The sequence below is a fragment of the Corylus avellana genome, chromosome ca11, assembly GCF_901000735.1.
Source record: "Corylus avellana chromosome ca11, CavTom2PMs-1.0".
NCBI lineage: Eukaryota > Viridiplantae > Streptophyta > Magnoliopsida > Fagales > Betulaceae > Corylus > Corylus avellana.
The window spans coordinates 13,403,638-13,419,043 of NC_081551.1; the positions used below are offsets into that span (position 1 = coordinate 13,403,638).

At 40.3% G+C, this 15,406-nt stretch overlaps 1 protein-coding gene across 1 annotated transcript; it reads right to left on the reverse strand.

Moving 5' to 3' along the window:
• Positions 1–741: 741 nt before the first annotated feature.
• Positions 742–3,094, reverse strand: LOC132166422 (L-type lectin-domain containing receptor kinase S.4-like). Its single transcript, XM_059577227.1, has one exon. The coding sequence runs from the start codon at positions 2,906–2,908 to the stop codon at positions 782–784; it is 2,127 nt and encodes a 708-aa protein (XP_059433210.1). The 5' UTR covers positions 2,909–3,094; the 3' UTR covers positions 742–781.
• Between the last annotated feature and the right edge of the window lie 12,312 nt (positions 3,095–15,406).

Sequence of the window (15,406 nt, forward strand, 5' to 3'; positions counted from 1 at the left end):
AGAAGAAGAAAACATTACACATCTAATACATCTAACTCAAGGACGACTCATGAAGTTTTCCAAGATATGAATTAATCTGCAAATTGTTTTTATTTTTTATTTTTTATTTTTTATTTTTTTAATTATTTTTAGGGGTAACTTCATTTTAAACCCCTGAATTACCATGTGATTTAACAATTCCCCAAACTTCAAAACTTCTCAATTTGAACCCCTGAACTTTCAATTGCAGTTAATTTGAACATCTCCGTCAGATTTTAAACGTTAAAAGTAAAATAATGACGTTTATACCACTGACTTTTCTTATAAAATTTCAAATTTACCCTTGATTCCAAATTAAAAAACTTATTCTCAACAGTTTTAAAATTGCTATTTTTTAAAATTGTAGTTATTAAAATCGCGCTTTAATAAACTTAAGACCTGTTTGGGTGTGCGTTTGATGGGCCTAAAAGTGCATTTAAGATTCAAAAAGTTCATTTGAAGGAAAAAAAAAAATTTTGTTTGGTAAAAAAAAATTGAAAACACTTTTAACAGTCTAAAAAGCTTAAAAACGCCCAAAACGCACACATGCTTTTAAAAATGAAGCTTTTACCAAAAAACGCTTTTTAACTTAAAAGTTGTACTTCTCAAACACAATTTCAAATATAGTCTTAAATACATTAATTTCTTTTATTATTATTATTATTATTATTTTCTCAATGTGAAATACAATACTTAAATTACACTTCAACATCATACCGCGGAACCGGCACGGGCACCTCCTATAGCAGCTCCGACCCGCCTTCTAGTCTACGATGGAACCACCTTTATGGGTGGAAGCGGGCTTCAGCTTTCCCAAATATTTTAAAACCCCCCTAAATGATTTGTTTTTATGAGTATTCTCCTTGAAAAATTTATTTTTCATTTCCCCAAAAAGTTTTCTTTTTAAGTTTTCTCCCCCACACACGTCAAGATCTTGTTCCGCCCCTGTTTCCAGGTACCTCCTGACCTGGATTATCGTCGGGCGTCCCTCAGGTGACTGGTTTGAACAAATCAAGCCCAGTTCGAGCACCAAACAAGCCTCAACCGGATCAAACGTGCCCTCCAGCCTTGGGTCAACCACATCAAGAATTTTTCCTAGGCTCCATTTCTCCCACACCCAGCTCACCAGCGCGACCTCCTCGAGGGATGCTTTTGGATCAATGGGTCTTCTACCACATACCACTTCCAGCAACAAAGCACCAAAGGCAAACACATCGGAGCTGCTTGTAGGCATGCCGGTGAGTATGAGCTCTGGAGCCAAATAACCCATCGTGCCCACCAACCTGGTGGTGCTTGCGTTGTAGCCGTGCAGCCCGTGCTCGTATAGCTTAGCAAGACCAAAATCGCCCAGCTTTCCATTAAACTCCGAATCCAATAACACATTTCCTGCCTTGATGTCTCTGTGAAGTATCTTTCGGTGACTCTCCTCATGTAAATATGAAAGCCCTGAAGCAACATTTTTGAGGATCCTGAGCCTTTGCTCCCAGCTCAGGATTGTTTTAGGCTCATCAAAGAGGTGCTTGTCCAAGCTTCCATTCGGCATGAATTCATACACAAGTAGTAGATCATTTCGCCGACTACACCAACCCAACAATTGAATCAAATATCTATGACGAAGACAGCCAATACTAGCAACCTCCGACACGAATTCTCGCATACCTTGTTTCGAACCATGGGAAGTACGCTTGACAGCAACTTGGGTGTCTGAGTTCGCAAGAGTTCCTCTGTAAACTCGACCAAAACCACCAACCCCAATTATCTGTGTGTCATTGAAACCCCCTGTTGCTTTCTTGAGCTCATTGTAAGAAAATCTACGCGGTCTATCAATTAGATCATCCACCCATGGCTCAGGCAGAAAATTCCTATGGATCCACCTCACGATGTATAACATCCAGTCAAACAGAAAAAGCCGCAACGGCTCCCTGATCCTCCTGAAGATGTAATACGTCAAAGCAATAAGCAAAATCACAGCCAAAGCACCTAAAACAGAGACACCAACAATTAGGCCTGTGTGATTCTTTTTGGCCCCAGTGGGGAGCTGATGGAGTTTATCCAAATAAAGATTGTTAGCATCTCCTCCATTCATGTTGAAGCTCCACCCCAGGATATAATGCGAGCTCGCGTGTGAACCGGTTGAAGCAGAAAACCCGATGTACATGGATTCTTGAAGAATATCCGACAGATTCACTGTATAGGACAAAAGTATAGACCTGGGTCTACCTGAGTCCTGCGCAACCTTTACATCTAATTGATTCACCTGCGAATTATATTCGATCCAAGCCTGAATTATTTGACCACTCTTCAAGTCAAGCTCTCTCATGTTCGTATCACTTCCCTTAAACTCCATAGCCGGAACAGATTTCTTCGATACGATGCTATTGATGTCGAGGCCAACATGGTTGTCGTTGAGGTCATGTAGCTCCGGGTCCTTTAAAGTGTAGAATTCGACCACAAAAACGTGGTTTGAGAAGTTCCCATCGTTGCTGGCGTTGAAGAGACCAAGATAAGGGCCTGGAGCAGCCCTCGGAAGCTCTTTTGTGGGAGAGATTGTGAAAGCAAGGCCATCCCCGCCTGTCTGATCATGCGCTGTGATTACAGCAAAAGCGAACGCGGTGGAGAAGGACATGACTTCGCCGCTGGAGTTTTTGAACTGGATTGGATATGAATAAAATGCGTGGCCGACGACTTGGAGCGAGTCATTTGTTAGCCGAAGCATGCCATTGTTCTCAAACGCTGCAAAGCCATTTAAGCTCATGTTGTTTCTTGCAGCACTAGTACTAAACCCATTGCTGAATCCGCTCAGCAAGAGTCCACCATTGGCTAGATCAGATTTTACTGGGTATAGAAAAAGAAGGAAGACCCAGATAGAGACGAGATTTTCGGCATCCATGCGAGAGAAAAGAACTTAGCTTTCTGAAGCAGAGGAAAAGTTCAACTTCAAACGAATCTGCCCAGCTATCCCTGACAGCCCGATTCCCTCACGATTTTTTAATCTTCTCAACAAAGAATCTCTGCAGAGATTTCACTTCCACAGAGCCACCCTATGCATAGCCATTGAGCTCTGTAAACAGCTTTACAACGTTTTTTTTCCTGAAAATCCCCAAAGATCAATCAAATAGGAAACAGACACCGCAATTCTTGCACCAAGCAATCTTCACACTTAAAGCTTGCATTGAAAGCCTTTACATCTAATGCCACTTAATTCATTTTCATATAGCGGACCAAAAATATCCACGATCCTAATTGAACATTCACATCAACCATAGAACCCATTTTCTATCCCTTAACCCCAACTTACCAACACAAACGGATAAAAATAAAAGATATAAATCTGAAATGGGTACTGTCTTTTTCTTACCTTTGGCTCTAAAGTCAACCGAATTGTCTACAATCTGTGGCTCTAAGCGAAGATTTGCAAACGACCTAGTTCGTAATTCGGGCTCTAAGCGAAGATTTGCAAACGACCTAGTTCGTAATTCGAGCTTGTGTTGGAGAGTTCACACTGTAAACTGCTTGTAGACAGAGGAATATAAAGAAACAGTACAAAAATCCATTACACTCAGAATTTCAGGTGAGTGTGCCGAGAAAAAGGAAAATAAAAAGAATGAGAAATATACTAACCAAGAAAAAAGGTAATTGAGAAATAGGAAGAGGATTTGGAAGGGAAATGGCGTGGGGGGCTCGCAGAGGATGAAGGAGAGATGGTGGGTAGAAGGTTTGAAGAATGGAAAATAGTATATCTCGGGGACCAGGGGTTGTCTCGGAAGCTCCATCTACGGCAATTGCCAACGTCTGCCTGGAATTTTCTTGAATACACTATTGGACTTCTTTTTAGTCATCCCACACGTTTTCACAAATTTATTGCAAACCGTGTGCATGCCACTTCTTTTGTCAAGCTTCCTCGAGAAGCTTTGACAAAAGAGGGCACTTTATTTGAAAAAGTGTCCTCTTTGTTGCTTATTAAAGAACTTCGAAAAACAAAAAAAACAAAAAAAAAAGACATTCCGTCATTTTGAGGGTGTTTGTCAAACCCTGGTTTTACACGGCATTGTACATCTCTGAGTTGGTGCCTCTCCAGGTACAGTTTGGGGTTCAACAGACTGACCCAGCCGGTTTGAAAAATAAAAGTATAGATAATTTCTATTTTGCCCTTTCAAAACACTTTAACAAATAATTGTCTAATCTTTCATAAGGGCATAATTATCTTTTAACAAAAGATGGCTTATCACATACACAATTAACCGTGTGGTCAGAAGGCACTGATCGAGGAACAGTACCGTGAGAAGTGGGGAATGTGCTGCAGCTTAACAAACAAGGCCTTTTAGTAAGAAGCCGAGAGAGAGAGAGAGAGAGAGAGAGAGAGGGAGCAACTTTAGTTGAGCTCGTAGAAAACTGAGCAAGTGCAGAAATAGAGCATTGTGTAGGAGCAAGATATATTGTGAGTTGAGAGAGATATATTTGGTTGTATTTGGGTGTATGAGTGTTTTAACATTCTTTTATATTCTTCCTCTTTTTGAATTAGTGAAATCTTTCTTTACTATTGCACTGTAAATGTAGGTAAATTGTCAAATCAAGTAAATATTGTGTTCTTGTATGTCTTTTGTCTATTTTTCTTTTAAACACTATCTTACATTTGTTCCGCTTGAATGATTTTGGGAGAGATTGGGACCTTTCGTACAACATGTTGATGCGGGCCTATGCCCACTTAGTCTTTTGTTTCTTTACAATTTTTGTTACGAACTTAAGTTCGTAACAAGATAAATTAAGTTTTAAGGAGATCTAAACCTTTCAAATATAAAGTTTGTGATTAATTATTTTCATGCATTTATTCATAGCATAACCTCTTTAAATAGACGATTAATTACATATTACATAAAAGAACTAGAGATGAGTCTTCATGAGACTCTTATTAAAATAATATTATAACTCTAATATGGATAGGGTTAGCCGACTTATGCTATAGATAATATAAATTTAATACATAAAAGTCTAATATGGAAATGCCGTAACAATTTCCAACAAAATTTAGAGGAATTTCTACTGCACTATTTGCTCCTGACCTTTAGTTCCTCACTCCCGTCCATTAGTTTTCTTTTTTCTTTCTTTTTGTTTGTGATTTTCTTCAAAAATAAATTGTGGAAGACATGCACCAATAAATCGTGGGTTGGTTTCTGTGAAATTTTCACCAACTAAACAACCCATTGGGTTTATTTTTTTAGTATAATGCATTATGAGATTTTAGTCGTTGGGCGCTGCTGTCAAGTGTTTGACCAAATGCAAGAAAGAAACACTTATGAAAGATCCAAGCTGACGGGGTCGTTTCGGAAGCTGTTTCTACGAAAGATCCAGCAAAAAAAAAAAAAAAACTTTCAAGACAATTGCTAGGTGTCTGCGTGGAATTTTAAGGGAAAAAGGGTGCTGGCCTGATGCCTATATAGTCCTTCACATCTTTCCAATTTCCAACAAAATTAATAGGAAGTTCTATGCACTATTTGCTCCAGACCTTGGCTCCTGCCCATTAATTTTCTTTCTTAATTTCTATCTTTTTGTTTGTGACTTTCATCAAAAATAAATTGTGGAAGGCATGTAACAATAAATCATGGAGTTAGCAACTGAGTTTGCTGTGAAATTTTCACCAAGAAAGTAGACAATTGATAAGAGAAAATTGATAAAAATGTTATTTTAATTATACATGCATGTGTATTTTAATTTTTCCTTTTAATAGGGATTATGTTTTCTCTTTTCCATTAGGATTATGATTCCCCTTTTCTATTAGGATTAGGTCTTCATTTTTCAATTAGTATTTGTTTTCGTGTTCATTGTTAAATTAGGAGTTGCCTAGCCTATATAAAGACATCTAGTCTTTGTTATTTTTTAATTCAGTTTGAACTATCAATTAAATTGAAGTCTTTCAGAGTTATTTATTCGTTTGCTTATTTAGGGCAATTAGGGTCTTTCTCTTCCCTTATTTGTTATTTCTTTTTGGAAGCTTTGAGTTTGTATTGATGGATAATTAATGACAATTGAAGATAATTATAGTTTGCGTCAAATTATTCTTTTATGCTCTCGTATATGGTTTACTCTCATAATTAGTGTTTGTGTGGTGGATCTAGCTTGTGGCTTACTCCAACTAATTACAAATTAATTAGTGTGGAGGCATTACGAGTAACATTTTTAAGTTAGTTAATTTGAGTTGTTATAATAGTTGTCCTGTAGGCTGTAGTGACCCAAATAATTAATTAAGCTTAGGTAGCTTAGTTAAGGGGTTAATTTGGGTTTTGGGTCACTAAGGACACTAGAAGGATAATTTGAACTTTCGGACCGGACATACGCTCATATTTGTAGTGCGGACATACATGGGGGGATCACCGTACGTACGCTCTTCAAATAGTACACGGACGTATGCTACTTTTTGGAATACCCCTTGGATAATACCTCGACGTACAAGGCTGTCTTTAGACTGCTGTGTAAATAGTACCGGACGTACGCTAGGGTTGGCAGACGTCCACTGCTCTTCTGGAGAGTTGGTAGAGCCACTCAGCTATAAATACCCCCTACCCCTCATGAATTCTCACATTCTCTCAAACCCCCATGCTGCGAAAATCTCATTGTGTGTGTTGTGAGGTTTTGTAATACGTCAAAGCAATAAGCAAACTCACAGCCAAAGCACCTAAAACAGAGACACCAACAATTAGGCCTGTGTGATTCTTTTTGGCCCCAGTGGGGAGCTGAGGGAGTTTATCCAAATAAAGATTGTTAGCATCTCCTCCATTCATGTTGAAGCTCCACCCCAGGATATAATGCGAGCTCGCGTGTGAACTGGTTGAAGCAGAAAACCCGATGTACATGGATTCTTGAAGAATATCCGATAGATTCACTGTATAGGACAAAAGTATAGACCTGGGTCTACCTGAGTCCTGCGCAACCTTTACATCTAATTGATTCACCTGCGAATTATATTCGATCCAAGCCTGAATTATTTGACCACTCTTCAAGTCAAGCTCTGTCATGTTCATATGGTCATGTAGCTCCAGGTCCTTGAAAGTGTCGAATTCGACCGCAAATACGTGGTTTGAGAAGTTCCCATCGTTGCTGGCGTTGAAGAGGCCAAGATAAGACATGGTTGTCGTCGAGGTCATGTAGCTCCAGGTCCTTGAAAGTGTCGAATTCGACCTCAAATACGTGGTTTGAGAAGTTCCCATCGTTGTTGGCGTTGAAGAGGCCAAGATAAGGGCCTGGAGCAGCCCTCAGAAGCTCTTTTGTGGGAGAGATTGTGAAAGCAAGGCCATCCCCGCCTGTCTGATCATGCACGGTGATTACAGCAAAAGTGAATGCGGTGGAGAAGGACATGACTTCGCCGCTGGAGTTTTTGAACTGGATTGGATATGCATAAGACGCGTGGCCGACGACTTGGTGCGAGTCATTTGTTAGCCGAAGCATGCCATTGTTATCAAACACTGCAAAGCCGTTTAAGCTCATGTTGTTTCTTGCAGCACTAGTACTAAACCCATTGCTGAATCCGCTCAGCAAGAGTCCACCATTGGCTAGATCAGATTTTACTGGGTATAGAAAAAGAAGGAAGACCCAGATAGAGACGAGATTTGCGGCAACCATGAGAGAGAAAAGAACTTAGCTTTCTGAAGCAGAGGAAAGTTCTGCGTATTATATGCTAGTAAACTCGTTGATTGGAAATGGTAGGGGTTGTTTCGGAAGCTCTATCTACGACAATTGTCAGTATCTGCCTAGAATTTTCTTGACTACATTATTGGACTTCTATTAAAAAAAAAAAAAAAATAGGCCAAATCGGGGTGGCTCCAGCCACCCCTTGGCCAAAATGGGGTGGCCGGACCACCCCATTTTTGGCCCCAGCCACCCCCTAGCCGATCTGGGGGTAGTCGTGTCACATGCTAATTAATTGAAGTATGTAATAAAGAGATTGAATAAAGCACTAGATTAATAAGATACGAATACAAGGAAATAACAAGACTTGATTACAAGGAAATAAGATGAAAATACAGGAAAATAACCAGACATGAATATAGATAAATAAGTTGGCTATTCGAGGTGCCAGCCTCCAAGTACACACAAGATAATTCTTCTTCAGTAGTCAAACCCCACTCCACTTCCTTGTTAAATAGAATAAGAGATATATGGTGAGAATAACTGCCACATCTCTCCCCACATCTCTTTCACGTCTCCCAACAGATCACCCACCAACTTCTCTTAACATAACTTCCCACTAAGGCTCAACAATATTAGACGTGCAACCTTATCTCTTCATTATAGTGGAGTGGCAGGGGCTCCTGACAATTCCCCCCTTCTTCGAGAACTTTGTCCACAAGGTGAGGAAACAAATTTCTGAGCTGCTGTAGCTGCTCCCAAGTCGCACTATCGACATCCATGGCTGTCCAACGCACCAATACTTCAGTCACTGCCTGATTTCCCTTCCGTTTTAGACGACGTTGGAGGATTTGCTCGGGCTCTGGATGAGGAATTCCACTTGAACTTATGGGAGGAAGAGATGTCTAAACTGATGTAGTTCCGCCCAGCTTCTTCTTCAGACATGAGATATGGAACACGGGATGGAGCTTGGCGTCAGGCGGAAGAGCAAGGCGATAAGCAACTTTCTCAATCCTGTTTGTAATTTCAAAGGGTCCATAGTAATGGGATGCCATCTTGAGATTCTTCTTGTTGACAAGGGAGTGTTGTCGATAGGGCTGGAGGCGAAGGTAAACCCAGTCACCCACTACGAATTCTCGTTCAGTACGATGCCGATCCGCATAAAATTTCATACGATTATGGGCTGTGGTAATATTTTCTCTGAGAAGAGAGATGATTTGGTCCCTAGTACAGAGGCTATCCTCAACAGTTGGAACTCGGGTGGTTCCTGGCGTGAAGTGAGCGAGGCGTGGGGGAGGACACCCATAGACCACTTCATATGGACTGGTACGGGTGGAGCTATGTTGGCTGCTATTGTACCACCATTCAACAAGTGGTAGCCATTTCGCCCATTCCTTCGGTTGTTGATTGCAGAAACATCTGAGGTAATTCTCCAAGCATTTGTTGACCACTTCTGATTGGCCATCCGTTTGGGGATGGTAGGCAGAGCTGAATTTGAGTTGTGTTCCTTGCAACCGAAAAAGCTCATTCCAGAAGTGACTGGTGAAGATGGGGTCCCTACCTGTAACAATTGAGGATGGCATTCTGTGCAATTTAAAAATGTCGTTGAAAAATTCCTGAGCGACAGTGGCGGCTGAATAGGGGTGCACCAGGGGCAGAAAATGGGCTTATTTGGAGAGTCGGTCAACCACTGTCATGATGGCATGCTTGCAGTGGGATGTAAGAAGGCCCTCAATGAAATCCATACTAATATCGTCCCAAATCCGATGGGGAATTGGTAAAGGTTGCAATAATCCTGCAGGTGAGATATTTTCCCCTTTGTTCCTTTGACATGTATCACATTCTCGCACGAACTTCTTCACATCTTGTTTAAGCCCTGACCAAAAAAAATCTCGCTTCATTCTATGCAAGGTCTTGTGAAACCCCGAGTGTCCTGCTACTGGGCTGCAGTGGAGATGTTGTAGAATTTGCCCTTTGATTGCGAGCTGGTCTCCAATAAAAATCCATCCCCTCTAAAACAAGACTCCATTGCACAAAGTATATTTGTCTGATTGAACTCCGTGGTTGAGTTGTGTCAAGATTTTCTAGGTTTTGATATCAAATGCATAGCTGGACTTCAATTCATCTACCCAAGTTGCTATAGGAGTAGAGATAGTAGTAATGCTTCCCTGGTTTGTGAAATTGTCAGTGAGCTCGACTTCTCGTCTAGAGAGGGCATCGGCTACCTTGTTCTCTCATCCCTTTTTGTATTCCACCAGCATGTCATACCCTAGAAGTTTGGAAATCCACCGTTGCTGCATTGGAGTCCCTATTCTTTGCTCCAGGAGATGTTCAAGGCTCTGTTGGTCTGTCTTTACTTTAAAGGCTTGGCCAAGTATATATGGTCTCCACTTCTTGACTGCGTACACCAAGGCCAGTAGTTCCTTCTCATATGTTGATAGGTACAGCGTCCTTTCCTTCAAGGCTTGACTCATGTAGGCTATCGGTCTCCCTTCTTGCATAAGAACAGCCCCAATCCCAGTTCCAGAGGCATCACATTCAATAACAAATTGTTTAGAGAAGTTAGAAAGGGCTAGGACAGGGGGTTGAGTGACTGCCCATTTAAGTTCGTCAAAGGCTATTTGTCCTGCTTCACTCCACTGGAAGCAGTTTTTCTTAAGCAGGGCAGTGAGTGGGGAAGCAATTTGGTCATATCCTTTGATAAATTTTCTGTAGTACCCCGTTAAACCCAAGAATCCTCTAAGAGATCTTATAGTCTTAGGTATGGGCCAATTAACCATTGATTCTAGTTTGGCTGGCTCAGCTCGTACTCCTTCCCAAGATATGATATGCCCCAAGTAATCTACCTCCGTACACCCAAACTTACACTTTGAGGCTTTAGCATAGAACTTATGTTTCTTTAGGGTTTCCAAAGTAGTCCTAAGATGTTCTAAATGATCAGCCCAGTTTTTACTGTAAACTAAGATGTCATCGAAGAAAACTAGGATGAATTTTCTCAGAAAAGGTCGAAATATATCATTCATACAACTTTGGAAAGTGGCTGGGGCATTTGTGAGTCCAAAGGGCATCACTAGGAAAGTGACCTTGGTGAGTTCTAAATGCTGTTTTGGGAATATCTGGGGGGTAGACTCTAATTTGGTGATATCCTGCCCTTAAATCTAGCTTAGAGTAGATTGCATTCCCTTGTAATTCATCTAACAGCTCATCCACCACTGGGATGGGGTATTTAGCCTTCACAATATCCTGATTCAAAGCCCGATAATCAACACAGAACCGCCAACTTCCATCAGTCTTTCGTACTAGGAGTACGAGGGAGGAAAAAGGACTTTGGCTGGGTCGGATCACTCTAGTTTCTAACATCTCTTCCACCAATTTCTCTATTTCTTGCTTTTGAAAATAGAGGTACCTATAGGGTCGAACTGAAATAGGTTTCCCTTCTTCTTTAAGGACAATTCTGTGGTCATGGTTCCTAGAGGGTGGTAAGCCTTTAGGTTCCGCAAAAATATTGCCATATTGGTGAGTAACCTCTGCAGTTGAGGAGGTGACGGACCAGGGGAAGGGGTGGTCAGAGCTTTAGCAGTCAATAATTGGAGAATGACTCCCCAGGCTCTAGAAGTGGTTAATTTAGGGGCCTTTTTATCCATTACTATGGAGTTTCCAGAAGGAGACATCCCTACCAACTCCCTTTCTTTCCCATCTATTGTAAATTTCATATTGAGCAACCCAAAATCCCAAAGAACCGGCCCCAAAGTTCTCAACCATTCTACACCTAACACCACATCACACCCTCCCAATGGTAATACTAGAAAATCAGTTACACACCTTTGACTTTGCATGTAGAGTGTCACGGTAGAACAATATCCTGTACTTCGCAATTTCTCCCCATTTGCCACCATAACCGTAAAAGGCATTCCAATTTTTACTGTTAATTGACCCCTTTGAAGCACCCTAGGGTCTAGGAAGTTGTGGGTAGACCCTGAGTCAATTAAAATCACCACCCAATGTAACATCCCCAGCCCGTTAAGGCTGAGTTTGCCACTTTTCTTCTTTTATAACAAAGTTCTTGCAAAGATCTATAAGGTCTATCAGAGTATTTGATTTTAAAGGATACAATAAATATATAAAACATCATTCAAAAGATTTTATTACAAGCGAAATTAGAAAACATTAAACTTTAGTTGCGAAAAATCATATTATTACAATAATTGATATGAAAAGACTTTGAAAGTTAATAATTATTCCCACCCTAATTCCGGCCTTCTATTCCAGCGTCCTTTCTACCTGAAAACAAGAAATAAAACTGAATGAGCCCAAAGGGGGCCCAGCAAGTAAAATCCACAACCATAAATAGTTTTGTTCCTTGTTCTCAGTTTTGATAATTGTTTTTACAAATAAATATACATCCAGCCATAATAATAATACATGTATGTACGGTTGCATCTTCCGTAGCATATACGTACTATTACATCTATTATTAGATCATCGTCATAAATCATCTTTATAAATCATCATTATAAATCATCATTGAAAATCATCATAGTAAATCATCGTTGAAATTATATTATCATTTTCTCATATTAGGGCCCATGTACACTATTACCCCTGTGTACGAGGGTTGCGAGTCCTTGTGACCATGGCACTGAACTGTGGCCTCAGCCATGCCCGACCGTTAATTAACTTTTTTCTTGGTGCACTCAACGGTCATGTTGATGGAATACCACCTTCTGGCATAGCCTCCTTCAGTGGTTTCGCCTCCATCCGAGTATCGGTACCGAACTCTCATCTTTACTTATCTTGGGGCCAAAAATACTCTCCTCCATACACGTGCCCTCATTTCATAAACATTTAACTCATTTCTTATACTTTTCTTTGTACTTCTTTTGATGCATCTTAGGGCAACATGTAGGAGGGTTTATCATCATTCTTCTTTCTTATAATCATCATCATTTCTCAACTTTCTTTTCTAAAAAAATGGAAACTCTTCCAAATATAAACTTGTTGTACTTAGAAAGCGTTTAAAGAAATAGAAACTTTCTAGATAATTCATTTAGAAATCCTTCATGCATGCAACATAACTTCATAATACGTAAATAAAATAATCATTTACAATTTGATACAAGAATATATAAATAGCATGACATGAAGTAATTTTAGAAGGGGTAGTGAATTTACTTACTTCTAGACTGAAGCTAAAAGTGGTCTGAAGGATCTAGTTGCTCCAATCTGACTAACACTACTAGTATATCTTTCAAACTAATTTCTCAAGTCCGTTCTCTCTCGTATTCTTTCTTTCTTGCAACGCTTTGTCTCGCCCTTTCTCTCTCTGTTTCGTGTAAACACTTTTAGAAAGAAGAAAGACCGAGTAGAAAACGGAAGAATGAAGAATATGTGGAAGAGAAGGGAGAGGAGTAGTGAAATTTGTGAAGGGTGAGGACTCTATTTATAGGAAACCATCTCCATCTACCAATCTTCATCTACAAACCTTCATCCACTAATCTCCATCTATAATTCTCCATCTACTAGTACTTATCTATAAATCTCCACCTACTAGTATCCATCTATAAATTTCCATCTACTAGTACTTATCTACTTATCTATAAATCTCCATCTACTAGTATCCATCTATAAATCTCCATCTACTAGTGCTTATCTATAAATCTCTACCTACTAGTATCCATCTATAAATCTCCATCTACTAGTACTTATCTATAAATCTTCACCTACTAGTATCCATCTATAAATCTCCATCTACTAGTATCCATCTATAAATCTCCATCTACTAGTACTTATCTATAAATCTTCACCTACTAGTATCCATCTACAATTTTTTCTTACCATTTACTATCCTATTATTTCACCAATTACCATTCTCTAATTACCACTCTCTGTAATATCATAAATTTCCCCAGAATTAAAATCATAGGCTAAAATGGATATCAAAATAACATCATCATCAAAATAATCTGTTTAAATAACTTTGAAAATTTCGGGGCGCTACACCCAATGTCTGCTCACACGTCCCTGCAACTTCATTCTTTTTGGAGATGGTGTGCCAGTAATTGCACTCAAGGAAATTTGGGCTTGTTCCCCTTTAATTGTTGTTGGCTCCTCTTCCTTAGTTGTTCTCAGATGCTGCATTTCCTATCGGTCTAAGGGCTGTCCAGCTGCCTCCTCCTCTTGGATCTTCCCTTGTCCCGGGTCCCATAATGTATTATCTTCCCCCTCCATTAAATATAGTTGCTTTCGACCTCTGCATCGATGGGATGGATTCCACTTCTCATCACAATAGTAGCACAATCCCTTAGTTACTCGTTCCTTCATTTGGGTGGGAGTGATTCGTTAAATAGGTAGGTTTCCCTTAGTAAGTTCAGGTGCGGGTTTAGCTAAAGGAAAATTTTCGTTTCCCTGGTCAGCCCCCATGCCCTTAACTATTCTTGGACCCTTTCTAGTCGTCATGTACTCCTCTTGTAGCTTTGTCACATACTCCTCTTGTAGGTTTGCCAACCCAAAAGCCATAATTAAAGTATTAGGCCTTAATAAACGGACTGGGTATCTTATGTCATCCCTAAGCCCACTGAGGAAACAATTGAGTTTATAGGACTCAGCTAAGCCCCTAAGCCGATTGGAAAGTGCCTCAAACTGAGACTTATAGGCAGTCACGGTGGAAGTTTGCCTGAGGCGACTAAGGGACTCCATCAGATCATCATAGGCAGTTGGCCCAAATCGGGTGTTTAAGGCCTGTGTGAAGGCCTCCCAACTTGTCATTCCTCCTGATGCTTCAAAATCTTGAAACCATGTCAATGCATCGCCGTCCATATGGTAAGAGGCAATTAAAATACGTTGTAAGGGATTAGTATTGTTGAAGGAAAAATACTGATTTGCCTTGTAGATCCAAGTGTTAGGATCCTCCCCCTCAAACCTAGGAAAATCAAAACGTTTGAACTTGGTTTGACTTCCATTGTATGGTTCCCCGTTGTTGTCTTCTTCGTGTCCTCCACTAGTTTCCGCTTCAGGTTGTTTCCCTTGAGTACGAAGAAGTGTCTCCATGCCAGTTGTGATTGACTCCAATCTCTGGAACAACTAATCATTAACCTTCTGTTGGTCTTCTATCTGACGTTGCTGCCTGTCTTGGTGAGCTTGTTGTCTTTCTTGAACTTGTCGAAGATTAGCCATTGTCTCATTCAACTGTGCATAGCGCGTGCCTTCCACCATGCCAAGAACGCTGCTCTGATACCAATTGTCACGTGTTAATTAATTGAAGTATGTAATAAAGACATTGAATAAAGCACTGGATTAATAAGATACGAATACAAGAAAATAACAAGACTTGATTACAAGGAAAGAAGATGAAAATACAGGAAAATAACAAGACATGAATACAGATAAATAAGTTGGCTATTCGAGGTGCCAGCCTCCCAGTATACTTTGGCTATTCGAGGTGCCAGCCTCCAAGTACACACAAGATAATTCTTCTTCAGCAGTCAAACCCCACTCCACTTCCTTGTTAAATAGAATAAGAGATATATGGTGAGAATAACTGCCACATCTCTCCCAACATCTCTTCAATGTCTCCCAACAGATCACCCACCAACTTCTCTTAGCATAACTTCCCACTAAGGCTCAACAATAGACGTGCAACCTTATCTCTTCATTATAATGGAGTGGCACTCGCAGGGGCTCCTGACAAGTCGAACCACTCCCATGGCCAAGGGGGTGGTCCGGCCACCCCCAAAAGGCAAAAAAAAATAATAATAATAAAAAAAGGGAT